The sequence below is a fragment of the Carcharodon carcharias genome, chromosome 21 (genome assembly GCF_017639515.1).
Source record: "Carcharodon carcharias isolate sCarCar2 chromosome 21, sCarCar2.pri, whole genome shotgun sequence".
Lineage (NCBI taxonomy): Eukaryota > Metazoa > Chordata > Chondrichthyes > Lamniformes > Lamnidae > Carcharodon > Carcharodon carcharias.
In genome coordinates, this window is record NC_054487.1 from 62,110,726 (window position 1) to 62,127,974 (window position 17,249).

Below are 17,249 nucleotides of genomic sequence, written 5' to 3' on the forward strand. Positions count from 1 at the left end.
GAGGGTAGATTTTGGGCCCATTTTTGGACTCTGACACAGCATGTGCTTGAACCAAGAGGCCTGGGGGTCAATGGTCTCATCAGCAGACAGCTCACCCAAGTGAGGAGTTCACCACTGGGACACTTGCCTTGCTGGGTTAGTTATGGTGTGGGAGGCTTGAAGCTGGCTATGGTGGGTTTGTGGGGATGGGGTTACCACTGCAATTTCTCTGAAGTCAAAGGAGCATCTCTGCACCTTCTGATTCCACAGGACCATTTGGTTTGTAGAAGTTTTTGTTTGGAAGGTTCTGTGGTTGCTGAAGAAGAGCTGAAGACCTGGAACACTTGATGCTGCCCTGCTTGTCAGTGACCAAATTCAGTAAGAGGCCTTTTCAATAGGTTGTGGACTCCCAATTTACTTACTTACTGGAATTAAAGCTTGTTTCAGGTGTCAACCTTGGGTACCTTTTTTAAAAAAAAAAGGCCATCATGATTTTAGCATTGAGACTAATGCCTGTGCATCTTGGTCACAGGCAGCTCCACTGGTGCATTGGAATGTTTTGTACCCATTTTTCAGTTGTCAGATGAGAAGAATAGGTAACCATTCCTATCTTCCCTGCCCTTGTTAGCTCTGCTCCCACCATAAAATTGGAATGCATTGTGCTTGTTTTTTGACAGATGCTTTTGAAAACAAAATTGTTATCCTTTTTTGGACCATATGTATGTTGAATCAGGTTCACTTTTCTGAATGTATAATACTGCCATACAACACTAATATGGGTGAGATGTTAGAACCATTGGCCACTTCAGTTAGACACAAGAATAGCTATAATAGGGGCCTCTTAGAAGACAATTCCTTTAGACCACACTAATATTGACAATGAGTGAGACCAATTTGTTTTATTTTTAACACAAAAACAGAATTATCTGGAAAAACTCAGCAGGTCTGGCAGCATCGGCGGAGAAGAAAAGAGTTGACGTTTCGAGTCCTCATGACCCTTCGACAGAACTTGAGTTCGAGTCCAAGAAAGAGTTGAAATATAAGCTGGTTTAAGGTGTGTGGGGGGTGGGGGGGTGGGGCAGAGAGAGAGAGAGAGAAGTGGAGGGGGTTGGTGTGGTTGTAGGGACAAACAAGCAGTGATAGAAGCAGATCATCAAAAGATGTCAACAACAATAGAACAAAAGAACACATAGGTGTTAAAGTTGGTGATATTATCTAAACGAATGTGCTAATTAAGAATGGATGGTAGGGCACTCAAGGTATAGCTCTAGTGGGGGTGGAGGGAGCATAAAAGATTTTAAAATATTTAAAAATAATGGAAATAGGTGGGAAAAGAAAAATCTATATAATTTATTGGAAAAAAAGGAAGGGGGAAACAGAAAGGGGGTGGGGATGGAGGAGGGAGCTCAAGACCTAAAGTTGTTGAATTCAATATTCAGTCCGGAAGGCTGTAAAGTGCCTAGTCGGAAGATGAGGTGTTGTTCCTCCAGTTTGCGTTGGGCTTCACTGGAACAATGCAGCAAGCCAAGGACAGACATGTGGGCAAGAGAGCAGGGTGGAGTGTTAAAATGGCAGGCGACAGGGAGGTTTGGATTCCAAGAAAGAGTTGAAATATAAGCTGGTTTATTCCAAGAAAGAGTTGAAATATAATTCCAAGAAAGAGTTGAAATATAGGTTTTATTTTTGTTCTTCATACTTTGCTACAGACTACACATTTTCAAACGCATTAGATAAATATTTTTTATGAGCTGTACTTCACAAATGATCAAAGAATACATGCGGCACTGTTCCCTAATCTTAAATGAGTTCCTGGCAACAGACAACTGATTTTGTTGCCACAAATTACCAGAACATACTAAGTAAATGATTGAACAAAAATACGTAACAATAGGTGATAGTAGACCAGCTGCTTTCGGTCCATTAAGCTGCCTGGACACAGGTGATGTTGTCTTTGGTTCTCTTCAGTGTCGTCTTTTCTCTGGTTCCTCCTCCTGTGATGTTGAGAGTCTCAGGGTCCCTACTTTTATACCCTCCTGGGGCTGCCTCCATGCAGTTCTGCACATCGCCCCTTGCCCACTTGCAACCTGGCTATCTGATCCCTTACTATGTGTGGCCCGGCCGTCTAACCTCAGAGTTGCTGGTGCCATTTTCGTGCTGTTTGCCGATCACGTGACACTGAGGTCCACTTTTGGCGCCAAACAGGCAGCAGCAGCTCTCTGTGGAAAGCACACGTGTTTTTTCATCATTAACCTTTAGCTCCCTCATAGCTGCAAGCAGTACCATCAAACACCATTACAATTTAGAGCTTCAACATATTAATCAGAACATCTTCACAAATTGTTCAAATAATGTATTTACAATGTATTATACTGTAGACAAAATGAATGCCTCCTTCTGTTAAATATTTTTCTTGGCTGCACTGACTGTTCAATGTACTCTTTAATATTATACTTCATAGTTGGGGACTGCTGTAGATTGCAAAGATGTGAAGCATTTGCTAAAGCCACAAATAATTTAGTTTAATTAGAGAGGGAAGCCATATAACAACATTTCGATCAGTTTTGAAATGAGCTCCCCTCATGGTTATTGGGTAAATGTGGTATGTGGTTGAAACAATCTCACAAAATGATCCTAGATTTTAATCCTCTGCGAAGTTGGCTGATCCCAGGTGGGATTACCAAAGGGATCCTGCAGTTGGCCTTTCTCTGTTGTTGAAGAAGAGAAAAAACTCACCACATTCCAGCCCTTAATTAATCTCCAAAATCCTTAATACAAATGGTTCTTATTTAAATATTGGGTTCAAGCAATATGATAATTCTGTTATCCATCTTTTATTTATTCTAAGTTTGAATCCAAATATTAAGTTTGATTTTGGGTATAAAGATGGATGAATAAAAGAAGGGAAATATTGTAGAGTAATAGTCATTTAAATGGTCAGTCTTTCATCGAGTCAGTGCTGGCTTTCATGGGTAACATTTGCCATATTGAGCATTTTTTTAGAATAGTGGAAACTTGGATTCCTAAGGTGGACATATTAATCCATTTGGGCAATCTTTCCTAGTAAGAAAAGTTAAGTACCTAATTATACCCACCCCTAAAAGACTGGGTCTGTTTTATGACAATATGAGTAGGTGACACAAAATTGACACAAACAATTCTCCGAACTAAATCTGTTTTTGGAGAATCCAATCACCGCTGTTCAAGGTTGAGTATGTCATACTTTGTTAGCTGATGTGCATGCAGAAGTGAGCTAGCAGAGATCGAAACATATCTGATCATAACCACCTTGAGTCACGCAAAAGAATGAGTAGGCACTTTGCCCATTTTCTACTGAAATTCTTACCATGCTTTTGTCCTCTCCAGACTTGACTATTCAAATGCATTCTTAGTTAGCCTTTGCCTTCCATCCTCTAAATTTTAAACTCATCCAAAACTCTGCTGCCCATATCCTATCTTGCACTCAATCCCATTTACCCCTGTGCCCCGCTGGCTTATATTGAATCAGATTTTCAATTTAAAATTCTCTTTGACCAAGCTTTTAGTCATTTGTCTTAAGGTCTTGTTCCCTGGTTCAGTGTCACTGTTAGTTTAGTTACGCTTTTGAAATGCTGAGGAATGTTTATCTATGTCGAAGGTGTCATATAAATGCAAATTATATACTGTCTTTCATGTTCTGTCAATGTCACAAAGCACTCCAGCCAAGAAGTTACTTAGGAATCTGTTTATGAAGAATTAATTATTTGATGAGCTAAGTGCAGCTCCAAATTTCAAACACACAAGTCCCACAACAAGCAATGAGTTTGTTTGTCATGTTGCTGGATGAATGTTGGCTCAGATACCAGGGAACAGAACTTATTGTTTTTCTTTGAAAAAGTAGCACGGTATCTTTACGTTCAGTTGAAAAGACGCCTCACAATTTAACTTCTCATTCAAAAGGCTAACTTTGTCATCCAAACTGCCTTTTGGCAATGTCTTTAACAATGTAGCACTCCCTCAGTACTGCACTGAAATGTCAGCCCAGGTTATATGCTGAAATACCTGGAATGGAGCTTCAACCTCAACTTAGAGACGAGGACTACTACCGAGCCAAGCTGACCATAAAACTGTGCTATGTGTAAATAGGCAGCTGGTATTTTGAATCACCAATCTCTGTTTCTATCAGCCACAAATCCCAGCTCCATAATGGAGCAAAGCTTTAGGATATCTGACATAGCGTCACACGTACTACAGCTGGGATGTTTTTTGGACAGGCATTTCATCACTTGTCACAGGCTCCATTTGCTTTGCAAGAATCTGAAATTCAGTTATTTTAATGAAACATCTTAATGAAATGCAAACAGCTTGTACTAAACCTAAACTTCACTGTGGACTTGCACAGGCCAGCATGTATTTTTGGATGTCGCGCCTACAGCTGGTTTTCAACACATCCACTAATGTATTACCTAAAAATAAGCTTAGTTTAGTTACAGTTAACTCAGCTCTCATCGTGTTATTACTGTTGTGCAGGTTAAGGAGTGAGTTTCCAAAATAGCTGTAACTGGGGAGTACCTCAAAGATGTGCTGGGAAACTCCCCCCACCCCCCATGTCCCCCAGGTAAGGTTGGCACGGCAATTGTCCGGGAAGTTCAAACTTCCGTTGGGCAATTGTCCTGCAATGGGAACCATCCAAGGGTATAAATCACAAACTTTGCATGGTTCTGACTGTCTTCCAGTGATAGTTACCCCGAAAATGTTAGAAGAACTAAAAGCACTTCTAATTTCTGGGTAGCTATAGTCCTGATGCTCCACCCCCACAGAAACCCACTCCCCCCCCCCAACCCCCCTATGGGACTCCCACATGACTACTCCCTGACCCCACCCCACCAATCCTACCCACTTATCTTACAAATGTACCTTCTCCCTGGCTTCTCCTTTAAACTTACTGCTTTAAGGCAGCTAGTGCCGTAAAAAAGGGGGCCTGCCTTCCTTACCTCTGACTCTCCTAAACACAAGGCCTGGGGCACCAACTGCACTACACTGTTTTCGCCCGGCCTGAGTCGGAAGGTCGGGCAAGAAAAGAGCGGCTGGAATTCGAGGTTAAAAAACTTGCAGCAGAGTGGCAATCCAGCTCCGTCACTCCATAGAAGTTACAGGACACTCAGTTCAGTTCACCCTCAATAAAGCAATGAATTTCTTTTTAATTTGATCTGTGGATACTAAAATATATCTGTTAGTCCTGATGGAGAAAGTAAGTGTACCCTGAAAGGGATAGATAAATGTTCCTTCATAGATGGACAATTTGCCTGTCACTGTCTTCAGACCATTGAAATTTGGATTTAAATAGGTTACTACATTTTCTTGAATATAGCCTGTGGTACTTACTGTAATTTGCAGTGACTTTTATCCGTAATAGTCCTTGTTGGGACATTGATACTTGCTGTGTTTTTTTGCCGTTAGTATTATCTTTTTCCACTATTTATTTTACAGCCTTGCCGATCTCTTAAATATGAAACTATCATGTTTTGATGTTGCTAGGTTAATGCTAACACGAATGCATGCTGGCTTTTGCAGAGCTCTGGATGATTTAGGTATCCCATGTTAATCTGAAGGCCTCGCTGACTGATCACATCAGTACCCCACATTGTAGTTCACAGAATGATTTTGTCTCCAACAAAGAAATCCTTTTCATAATTCTTTTAGACAGATCCAATATTTTTATTTTACAGATGAGGGACCATACGCCAAATCTACAAACCCAGCAAAAGCTTCTGAAGGCACTTTGGCAGTTAGAAGACAAAGTATCCCTGGTAAGTCTAATCTGTATGTTGGTGATCTGTTCTGTAGCTCAGCACCATTTTCAAAAATACCCCTTTGGGAGGATATGCTTACATATCATCCACAAACAGGTATGAACCATGGCATTCTTCCCTAATGACCAGATCTATCCTTTAAATAACCTTAGTTTGTGTTCCCTGGTTGACTTTGACAAACACCTGGAAGATGGGATCGCTAGTAACTAATCAGAAATAGTGATTTGTTTTTTCTTCTTCTTTTGTGAGCCCTGCTCAAATAATCTTCTATTGATGTTCCCTGACCTGCTGAGTGTTTCCAGCATTTTCTGTTTTTAAACTTCTAGCGATTTTGTTAAAACTAGGTTTAGAGAGAGGAACAGAATAATGGAGCATTGATTTATTCATAGATTCCAGGAGTAACTAATAAAGAACCCTTACTTTTATCATTTTGATACAGATTCCTGCTGCAGACATACTCCCACTGTCACATTATATTCTGTTTAGCGTGTTTATTTGTATTATTTTTTTCAGAAAATTATTTTCCATAAGAAGAACACTAACAAAACTTGAGCTGTTAAGATGGGCCTCCTGAGGCTCATCTTATTCATCCTCCGGATGTGGGGTTCGCTGTCTGGGCCAACATTTATTGCCCATCCCTAGTTACCCTTGAGAAGGTGGTGGTGAGCTGCCTTCTTGAATTGCTGCAGTCCATGTGGTGTAGGTATACCCACAGTGCTGTTAGGGAGCGAGTTCAAGAATTTTGACCCAGCAGCAGTGAAGGAACAGCGATATATTTCCAAGTCAGGATGGTGAGTGACTTGGGGGGATCCTCTAGATGATGGTGTTCCCATCTATCTGCTGCCCTTGTGTTTCTAGATGGTAGTGGTCATGGGTTTGGAAGGTGCTGTTGAAGGAGCTTTGGTGAATTCCTGCAGTGCATCTTGTAATCTGTACACATTGCAGTGATGGAGGGAGTGAATGTTTGTGGATGTGGTGCCAATCAAGTGGGCTGCTTTGCCCTGAATGGTGTCAAGTTTCTTGAGTGTTGTGGGAGCTGCAGTCAACCAGGCAAGTGGGGAGTATTCCATCGCACTCCCGACTTGTGCCTTGCAGATGGTGGACAGGCTTTGGGGAGTCAGGAGCTGAGTTACTTATTGCACGGTTCCTAGCCTCTGACCTGCTCTTGTAGCCACTGTAATTAATTGGCTAGTTCAGTTTCTGGTCAATGGTAACCCCCAGGATGTTGATAGTGGGGGATTCAGTCTTGATTGACTGAATCAATGAAGTCATATAATGTCATTGAACATCAGGGGGCGATGGTTGGATTCTCTCTTGTTGGAGATGGTCATTGCCTGACACTTGTGTGACGCGAATGTTACTTGCCACCTGTCAGCCCAAGCCTGGATATTGTCCAGGTCTTGCTGCATTTGGACATGGACTGCTTCAGTATCTGAGGAGTCACGAATGATGTTGAATTTTGTGCAATCATCGGCGAACATCCCCACTTCTGACCTTACGATAGAAGGAAGGCCATTGATAAAGCAGCTAAAGGTGGTTGGGCTGAGGACACTACCCTGAGGAGCTCCTGCAGTCATATCCTGGAGCTGAGAGGACTGGCCTTCAACAACCACAACCATTTTCCTTTCTGCTAGGTATGACTCCAACCAGCAGAGAGTTTTCACCCTTGACTCCAGTTGTGCTAGGGCTCCTTGATACCACACTCAGTCAAATGCTGCCTTGATGTCAAGGGCAGTCACTCTCACCTTACCTTAAGAGTTCAGCTCTTTTGTCCATTTGAACCAAGGCTGTAATGAGGTCAGGAGCTAAGTAGCCTTGGCAGAACCCAAACTGGGCGTCAATGAGCAGGTTATTGCTAAGCAAGTGCCACTTGATAGTACTGTTGATGACCCCTTCCATTACTTTACTGATGATTAAGAGTAGGCTGTTGGGATGGTAATTGGCTGGGTTGGATTTGGACATACCTGGGCAATTTTCCACATAGCCGGGTAGATGCCATTGTTATGGCTGTACTGGAAAAGTTTAGCTAGGGGCGCAGCAAGCTCAGGAGCACAAGTCTTCAGTACTATTGCCAGAATATTGTCAGGGCCCATAGCCTATTGCTGTGCCTTCAGCCGTTTCTTGATATCATGTGAAGTGAATTGAATTGGCTGAAGACTAGCATCTGTGATGTTGGGGACCTCCAGAGGAGCCGAGATGGATCATTTGCTCGACACTTCTGGCTGAAGATTGTTGCGAATGCTTGTGCTTCGTCTTTTGCACTGATGTGTTGGGCTCCTCAATCATTGCAGATGGAGATATTTGTGGAGTTGCCTCCTCCAGCGAGTTGTTTAATTGTCCACCACCATTCACGACTGGATGTAGCAGGACTGCAGAGCTTAGATCTGATCCATTGGTTGTGGTATGGCTTAGCTCTGTCTATCACTTGCTGCATATGCTTTATGGCATGCAAGCAGTCTTACTTTATAGCTTCACCAGGTTGGCACCTCATTTTTAGGTATGCCTGGTGCTGCTTCTGGCATGCCCTCCTGCACTCTTCGTTGAACCAGGGTTAATCCCCTGGCTTGATGATAATGGTAGAGTGGGGGATATGCCGGGCCATGGGGTTACAGATTGTGCTCGAGTACAATCTGCTGCTGCTGATGGCCCACAGCGCTTCATGGATGCCCAGTCTTGAGTTGCTAGATCTATTTGAAATCTATCCCATTTGGCACAGTTATAGTGCCACACAACATGATGGAAGGTATGAATGTGGAGCGGGATTTCATCTGCACAAAACTGTGCGGGTGGTCACTTCTACCTATACTGTCATGGACAGATGTATCTGCGACAGCTAGGTTGGTGAGGATGAGGTCAAGTATGTTTTTCCCTCTTGGTTCCCTCACCACCTGCCGCAGGCCCAGTCTTGCAGCTATCTCATTTAGGACTCAGCCAGCTCAGTCAGCAATGGTGCTACCAAGCCACTTTTGGTGATGGACATTGAAGTCCCCACCCAGAGTACTTTCCTTGCCACCCTCAGTGCTTCCTCCAAGTGGTGTTCAACATGGAGGAGGACTGATTCATCAGCTAAGGGAGGGCAAAAAATGATAATCAGCGGGAGGTTTCCTTGCCCATATTTGACCTGATGTCGTTAGACTTCATGGGGCCCGGAATCAATGTTGAGAACTCCCAGGGCAACTCCCTCCCAACTGTATATCACTGTGCCGCCATCTCTGCTGGGTCTTTTCTGTCGGTGGAACAGGACATACCCATGGATGGTGATGGCGGTGTCTGGGACATTATCTGTAAGGTATGATTCCGTGAGGATGACTATAATCAGGTTGTTGCTTGACTAGTATGTGATTCAGCTCTCTCAATTTCAGCATTAACCCCCAGGTGTTAGTAAAGAGGACTTTGCAGGGTCAGCAGGGCTGCGACTGCCATTGTCGTTTCTGGTGCCTAGGTCGATGCCGGGTGGTACACCTGGTTTCAGTAGGCAAATACAGTGGAAGCGGTATTGTTGTGACATATCATTTACAAAGATCTTTAATTCTTGGATTGTTTCTAGTTTCTTTATCTCCTTGGTCTCAGAATCTTCAACCTAGAAGTGTAAGAAGTCACCTATACTTCCAATTCCATTCAAACATCCAGAGATTCCTGCTGGAAAGTAAGAGAAAACACACAGGCACCCACACACTCTTTCACTGATTTGTTGCAACAGAAGTCACTATTGTTCCTACTATGAGGCAGATAATGCAGTGGGACACACTAGTTTCAGACAGGCTTGTAAAATAAAAAGCATACGTTATTGAATAAGCCAAAATCTCTGATACTTTTATCCAACTGCTGTGAACCGAATGCAGTATAGGCAAAAGTGGTTGGGCTATACAGCAGAGATGCTTGAAGGCAGCAAAGGTTCAATAAATTGGTAAAATCAAAAAACTGCGATGCTGGAAATCCGAAACAAAAACAGAATTACCTGGAAAAACTCAGCAGGTCTGGCAGCATCGGTAGAGAAGAAAAGAGTTGACGTTTCGAGTCCTCATGACTCTTCGACAGAACTGATTGAATGGAGAAGAGGGGTGAAATATATGCTGGTTTAAGGTGGGGGGGGGGTTTGGTTGTAGGGACAAGCAAGCAGTGATAGGAAAAGGCAAAAGAGAGATACGGAAATCTTGTTGCAGAGAGGAACAGAACTTCTTCAAGGTAGGCATTTCTTGAAGAGGAGTGGTAGTCAATTAAACACAGATAAAAACGAAAAACTGCGGATGCTGGAAATCCAAAACAAAAACAGCCAGAGCTGCTGAGTTTTTCCAGGTAATTCTGTTTTTGTTTTGGATTTCCAGCATCCGCAGTTTTTCGTTTTTATCTCTGTGTTTAATTGACTACCACTCCTCTTCAAGAAATGCCTACCTTGAAGAAGTTCTGTTCCTCTCTGCAACAAGATTTCCGTATCTCTCTTTTGCCTTTTCCTATCACTGCTTGCTTGTCCCTACAACCAAACCCACCCCCCCACCCCACCTTAAACCAGCATATATTTCACCCCTCTTCTAACATTCAATCAGTTCTGTCGAAGGGTCATGAGGACTCGAAACGTCAACTCTTTTCTTCTCCGCCGATGCTGCCAGACCTGCTGAGTTTTTCCAGGTAATTCTGTTTTTGTTTCAATAAATTGGTCCCTGGAATGAGTGGGTTATCCTATGATGAGAGGCTGAGTAAATTGGGTCTACATTCTCTGGAGTTTGGAACAATGAGAGGTGATCTCATTGAAACAATCAAGATTATGAAGAGGCTTGACAAGGTAGTTACTGAGATGTCGTTTCCCCTGGCTGCGTAATCTAGAACAAGGGGCCCAGTTTCAGGATATGGGGCTGTTCATTCAGGACTGAGATGAGGGGAAATTACTTCACTCAAAGGATTGTGAATCTTTGTAATTCTCTAACCCAGAGGGCTGTGGATGCTCCATCATTGAATATATTTAAGGCTGAGATAGACAGATTTTTGGGGTCTCGGGGAACCAAGGAATATGGGGAATGGGCAGGAAAGAGGAGTTGAAGCTGAAGGTGAGTCATGATTGTATAGAACAATGGAGCAGGCTTGACAGCCAAATGGTCTTTTCCTGCTATATCTTGTGTCTTTTTGAGCAACTAGATACATTATTCATGTAGTTGAAGGTACTTTAAATCCTAATCATGTTTAGACCACCAAAAATTTCTGGCACACCAATCAACTGCGGGCCTTGGATTTGCTGATAGGTTGAACAGTACATTTCTTAGCCCCCTGCTGTGCAGTAAACAAAAGGAAATTCTTGTCTGGTTTTCTGCAATAGATGACTGGTAATCTGTCTTGATGCACATCAGTTGACTGGTCTAAAGCATTCTGCTTATTCATAACTACTCAAGAGAGAAGTTTAATAACTAAAATTAAACATTTATTTGTGTCATTGGGGAGTTGGTGGAGAGTGCATGTATTCAGTTGCCTAGGAATTCTAGCTGCTCTGGAATTCCCATCCTAAACCTCTCCACCTCTCTCTTCCTGTGAATCACTCCTTAGAACCTATCTTTTTGAACTAGGTTTTGGTTGACTCTCCCATTGTTTCATTCATTGTCTTGATGTCACTTGTCTGATTGTCTTGTGAGGCATCTTGGAATGATTTAGGGTGGAATTTTACGACAGCAGGATTTTACGGTCCTGCTGAAGTCCATTTAATGGAGTTTAGGATAGATTGCCACATTTTACCACCCTGCCTCTGCCACAATGAAACCATAAAATTCTGGCCTTACTATGTTAAAGGTATTAAACAGATTAAAGCATTACAATTTAAAAAAAAAATTAGCACCATTTCCTTGTTAACACCTGGGTCCATTAATTTCCTGACACACTCCAGTGGTAAACTGAAAATTCCAAGACAAGGTAAAGGTGAATATTTTTGTTTGAAAAATAATGCAGGTTAATGGGTCACATTATACATTCTGTAGATTGCAGCATATAAGACGACCCCATTTTTCCAGCTCCAGAAATCATGTTTTTGCATATACTAGGTGTCTAAGTTGACCCTTCCTCCTCACCCCCACCGCCTTTTCAGCCACAACATGCTATGCTTGTATTAGTAGCCAGCCTCAATTTTTCACCTCTCAAATATATGTTTTACTTACCTGTATCGTATAACTGGGTGCAAGGGATCAAGAGGGTGATACGGGCTGTGTTAAGAAGAGCATGGGGGTTTAAGACATACCCACATAGAACAAACCCCGCCTGGTGAATGATGAAGATGGCAACCACCCATACCCATGCCAGCAGTTCATTTTGGAGGGATTTTTTGAGGCTTCAAAGGTGAACTTATATGCAGACATCTATGGTATCAATGGCTATCTGATGAAAAATGTTGCATTAATGTACATCGTGCCAGATCACTATTAATAGTATATTGGCTGAATCTAGCTGCTCTTTGTATGTACATTCTCAGGCTGTGGGCCTCATGTTTATAGTGGAGTGTCAGCAGTCTGAATTTATTAATAGAAAGGCAATAAAAGTAGCCCTTGAAATGAACCCTGTAATAGTAGGAGCTCAGTTTTGGTTATCAGGAAAAGCACTGTTGGAAGCTTACGTTTTCATGCTGTTGAAAAAGATTTTGTGCTTGCGGTGGAGATGCAGAATGTTTCAGTTTGTTGCCCAAGGCTGGTGATGAGCAGTACTTGGCAGAATGCAAATGCTCATGGATTGTGCAAGTTAGAGTTCATACACTTAGCATATACTTCATGGTTAATAAGTACTAGTTACTGGGTTACACATTTAAATTTGATAATAAACTAGGAGGGAAGTTAAATAAATGCACACAGCTGAGCAGTTTAAGCTTTCATTTATGGTCCCAGCATTGGAAATATGAGGGAAGGTTTTCTTTGCCTGATGTGTGGCACAACATAATCTCGTTCTTTGTAAATGCTTTTATAATTCAGTAGGTGACTTTGCTAAAGTAGGATAATTGTATCCTACCATGAACATACTTCCAACTGTAATGTACATATGCATATTTCAGATTTATTTACATAGAATGTAAATAAATCATATTTTCAGAGAGCGTGAAGCAATACTTTCTTGTGCACTGTTTTCTCTCTCTCCGTGGCATGTTGTTTACATTGAGTGCTGACTCCCAGGTATCCATCAGCAGTTGCTACAGCTCCTTATGTAAGCACCACAGTATGGTTAACATCAGGGTGACTGACAAGAAACTACTCCTGCATCCACAGCGAAACACTGTGGAACCCTGTTGAAACTGTCATTTGATTGTGTTGCCATATTGTGTTAATTGTAACATTTTGGTGACTGAATTTTTGTAGCTAGTGACTTTGTATGTCCCTTATTTAATTGTGTGATTGATTTAGTCACCATCTTTCTCCCTTTCCAACTTGGATTCTGATCCCGTCTTATCAAGAACAACACTTGTGATTTGGCAGCATGCACATTCAAACTGAGTTGCAGTGACTGTGGGTTGTTTTCTGTCATGCGCAGATTACTGCAACCAAAGTTGTTAAAAATGTGGCCTAGCCAGTAATTGCAACATTACCCCTGGGATCAGCTGATTATAAATATAGCTCAGGCAAATGCAATCAAAGAATTGTTACAGCACAGCCCATTGTGTCCATGGTGGCTGTCAGAGATCAACACTAGTCCCATTCCCCCTACCTTTTCCCTCGAGCCCTGCAAATCTTTTCTCTTCAGATAATTATCCAATTACATTTTGAAAGCCGTGATTGAATCTGCTTCCACCACATTCTCAGGCTGTACATTTCAGATCCCAACCACTCACTGAGTAAATAGTTTTTCCATATGATGCCTCTAGTTCTTTTGCCAATCACTTTAAATTGGTGTCATCTGGTTCTTGACTCTTCCACTAATGGGAACAGTTTCCCCCTATCTGACCTCTTCCACTAATGGGAACAGTTTCTCCCTATCTCTTCAGACCCCATATGATTTTGGCCCCCTCATGAATTTGAACACATCTGGCAAATCTTCTTTAACCCTTCTCTTTAAGGAGAACAATTGCAACTTCAGCAACCTATCCATACAAGCAAAGTTCCTCATCACCTGAACCATTTGTAAATCTTTTCTGCACCCTTTCTAATGCTTTTATATCCTTTCTAGAATGCAGTGCCCAGAATTGGACACTGTTCCAGTTAAGGCCGAACCAGTGTTTTATGAACGTTCACCATAACTTCCTTGCTTTTGTACCCAGTGTCTATTTCTAAAACTTTGGATCCCATATGCCTTATTAAAAGTAGTGCAGTTAGTTGCCTATGCCTTCTAGTGATAAGGCATTTATGTTTACAGTCCTGTACTTTATCTTTCTTAAATGTACTGTGATCTATGCTGAAGGTTGTTATAACATGATAAACTTGCATCAGATTAGCTCACACAAAAATTATTGCACTTGTCTAAAAATCTCTGTACCGCCTGTTGATTTGATGCACATTATACCCCCGGGAGTGAATAATGCAATTGATTGATTATTAGAACAATTACCAATACAAAGAATGCTCCCAATTGTAAAAGCTATCATTAAAAAACATTCATATTTTTGATCATGTATTATTTTGTGCTGGCATTCTTGGCAGTTAAATGATGTTATGCATTGCCGTGGTATTGTTGATTAAAGTCATTGAAAGAATTTTATCGCATGAAGATCGAAAGCAATTGCTCTAGTATAGTAACCTAATGGTTATTGTACTAGATTAACAGTTTAAGATAGTGAATTCAAATTTGTAGTCCCCCTGCATCCAGTCAAGAACAGTGGTTGGTACCCAAGTCAATTAAGGGTAGAAGGAGGCTGCATAAGATCTCATCCACAGCCATGGTAAAGGCAACCATGTGAATGTGAGCGTTGAGGCTGAAGTGTTTGCAAGTGACTTAAGCCAATAATGCCTAGTTCATGATCTGCTTGGTCTTTCCTATTGCAGAAGTCTCTGTCCAACCAACTTGGTTCACATCACAAGAAATTAAGCAGTGGTTGAATGCACTGGTCAGAGCCAAGGCTGTGGAGCCTGATTGCAGACATGAACATCCATAATCAAGTTGTTCCAGTACAGTAAATGCACTTGCATCCACCTACCTATATGGAAGATTGTACTGCTTTCTCCTGTCCACAACATGCAAGATGAATCTAATCTGACCAATGACCACCCTGCCAATCATTAATAAAGTATGGAAGGATTCATTGCCTACAGAATAATGACCTGCTTAACAATGCTCAGTTTGGCTTCTGCCAGAACCTTTCAGCTCTTAACCTCCTCACAGCCTTATCCAAAAATGGACTCAAGCTGAATGCCAGAAGTGAGGTATTAAAAAGCATTCAAGTTAGCATGGCATTAACGATTCTGCTACTTCCATTTAGTATAGTCAACAAAAAAGTAGAGGCATTCAAAAAAAAATTCAACTATCGAACTCTCTCTCCAGCTATGTTCCAAAAAATCCCTTCTTTCCCTCCATCCAATCTTCCAACTCTGAGAATGGTTTAATTGAGCTTTTAAACCTAGGTGATGTTAGATCCTTCATTCATGAGCAGAAGCACATTTGGTCTGCTTGTCAAATAAATGTATTATCTGCTAGGTCCAACATTTTTTAAAAAATTGTTCATGGGATGTGGGCATTACTGGCTAGGGCAGCATTTATTGCCCACTTCTAATTGCCCTTGTTCAGAGGGCATTTTTTAAATGGGTCTGGAGTCACATGTAGGCCAGACCAGGTAAGTACAGCAGATTCCTTCTCTAAAGGACATTAGTGAACCAGTGGGTTTTTACAACAATCAGCATGGTTCCAGATTTTTTTTAATTGAATTCAAATGTCACCATCTGCTGTTGTGGGATTCAAACCCGTGTCCCCAGAGCATCACTCTGGGTCTCTGGAATATTGGTCTAGTGACAATATCACTATGCCACCACCTCCTGGACTGCAGATATTATAGTAGCCAAATACACTGTTGGCCATGCAACCTAAGATATCAATACCTCTGATACACACACATTCTGGAAAATTCCTTGGAGTTGTTCCCTGTTCATGGACATTAATTCCCTGGAAATGTGGAACAAACTTGTTTATGTAAGTGAAATTTTCACTGCACTACTGGTGAAATAAGCAGCTGGAATGAGAGTAGCTCCTAGTCATAGTTTATGGATCCTTCATTAATAGGAATTTAAATTATAAATGCTAACAAATGCCCCATAACACACTATCTGTAACATACCCCAAGATGCCATTCTAATGTGATACCATTATAAGGCTTTATATTTTTGTAAGTTTTCACATAATGCAATGTATACAGCGACAATGGCCTGTTTTATCAGTGCTGACATTTCCAGAGGGCATTGTAGTTGTTTTATTGGCTTTTCTTATTGACACATTAAAGATTTCCTCGGACAAGAACATTCATTGTGATCTACGTAATTAGAACATTTCTTTTCGCCATCGGTGTGTCGTGGATTACTTTAACTGTAGGCAGTGGCTGCTTTTATCTGTGCGGTACGTGGGTGCCTTAATGCTATCTGTTTTAGGAGATAGGCAAAAGAGAGAAAGAATGAAGAATGTTGATTGCCATGAGGAGCAGTTCTGTCACCATTGGACAAATGGTGAGTTATGGCTGTGAGTCTGTAGCATCACCTCATGTGCGACAGACTGCGACATGTGTTTCTGAGGCATTGGGATCAGTTCTGGAGCAGGTGGAACTGTACAAGAAGAACAGGTTAAACTTTAACAGGACTGGGACAAATGTCCTCATGAGGTTTGCTTTTGCTAGTGCTGTTGGGGAGAATTTCTTTTTTTATTCATTGGATGTGGGCATCGCTAGGCCAGCATTTATTGTCCTTGTTCAGAGGGCATTTAAGAGCCAACCATATTGCTGTGAGTCTATAGTCACGTATAGGCCAGACCAGGTGAGGACAGCAGGTTTCCTACCCTAAAGGACATTAATGAACCAGATGGGTTTTTACAACAATTGACAATGGTTTCATGGTCGTCAGGCTTTTAATTCCAGATTTTTATTTTATCCACCATCTGCTGTGGTAGGATTCAAACCCGGCTCCCCAGAGCATTACCCTGGGTCTCTGGATTGCTAGTCCAGTGACAATACCACTACGCCATCGCCTCCCCCTGAATTTAAACTAGATTTGCAGGGGGACAGAAACCTGAGGGGAAATTCGGAGTGCAGAAGAGAAAAACTGGCAGTGGGAAATATTGAATTATCAACTGATAACGAGGATATATCAGAGCAGTATCAAGGTAGATAGAATGCTTGGAGAGTTTGATAGAATTAGAGTAGGCAATAAGTCATTAGATGGGGTCAGAATAAGGGGAAAAGTAAAGAAGCCTAAATCAGGGCTAAAGTGTTTGTATGGCAATGCAGGGAGTGTGTTTAATAAGATTGGTGAACTGCAGGCACAGGTTGACAAATGGAATTATGATATTATTGATATAACAGAGATCTGGCTCAAAGAAGGGCAGGACTGGGAGTTA

The 17,249-nt window shown here is 41.7% G+C and overlaps 1 protein-coding gene across 1 annotated transcript in view; it reads left to right on the top strand.

The window, feature by feature from the left end:
* The window catches only part of grip1 (glutamate receptor interacting protein 1), a 111,116-nt gene that overhangs the window by 2,069 nt on the left and 91,798 nt on the right, over window positions 1–17,249 (top strand). The window contains exon 2 of the mRNA XM_041215951.1: window positions 5,685–5,765. Coding sequence (XP_041071885.1) covers window positions 5,685–5,765 — 81 coding nt within the window. The remainder of the gene's footprint in view (window positions 1–5,684; window positions 5,766–17,249) is intronic.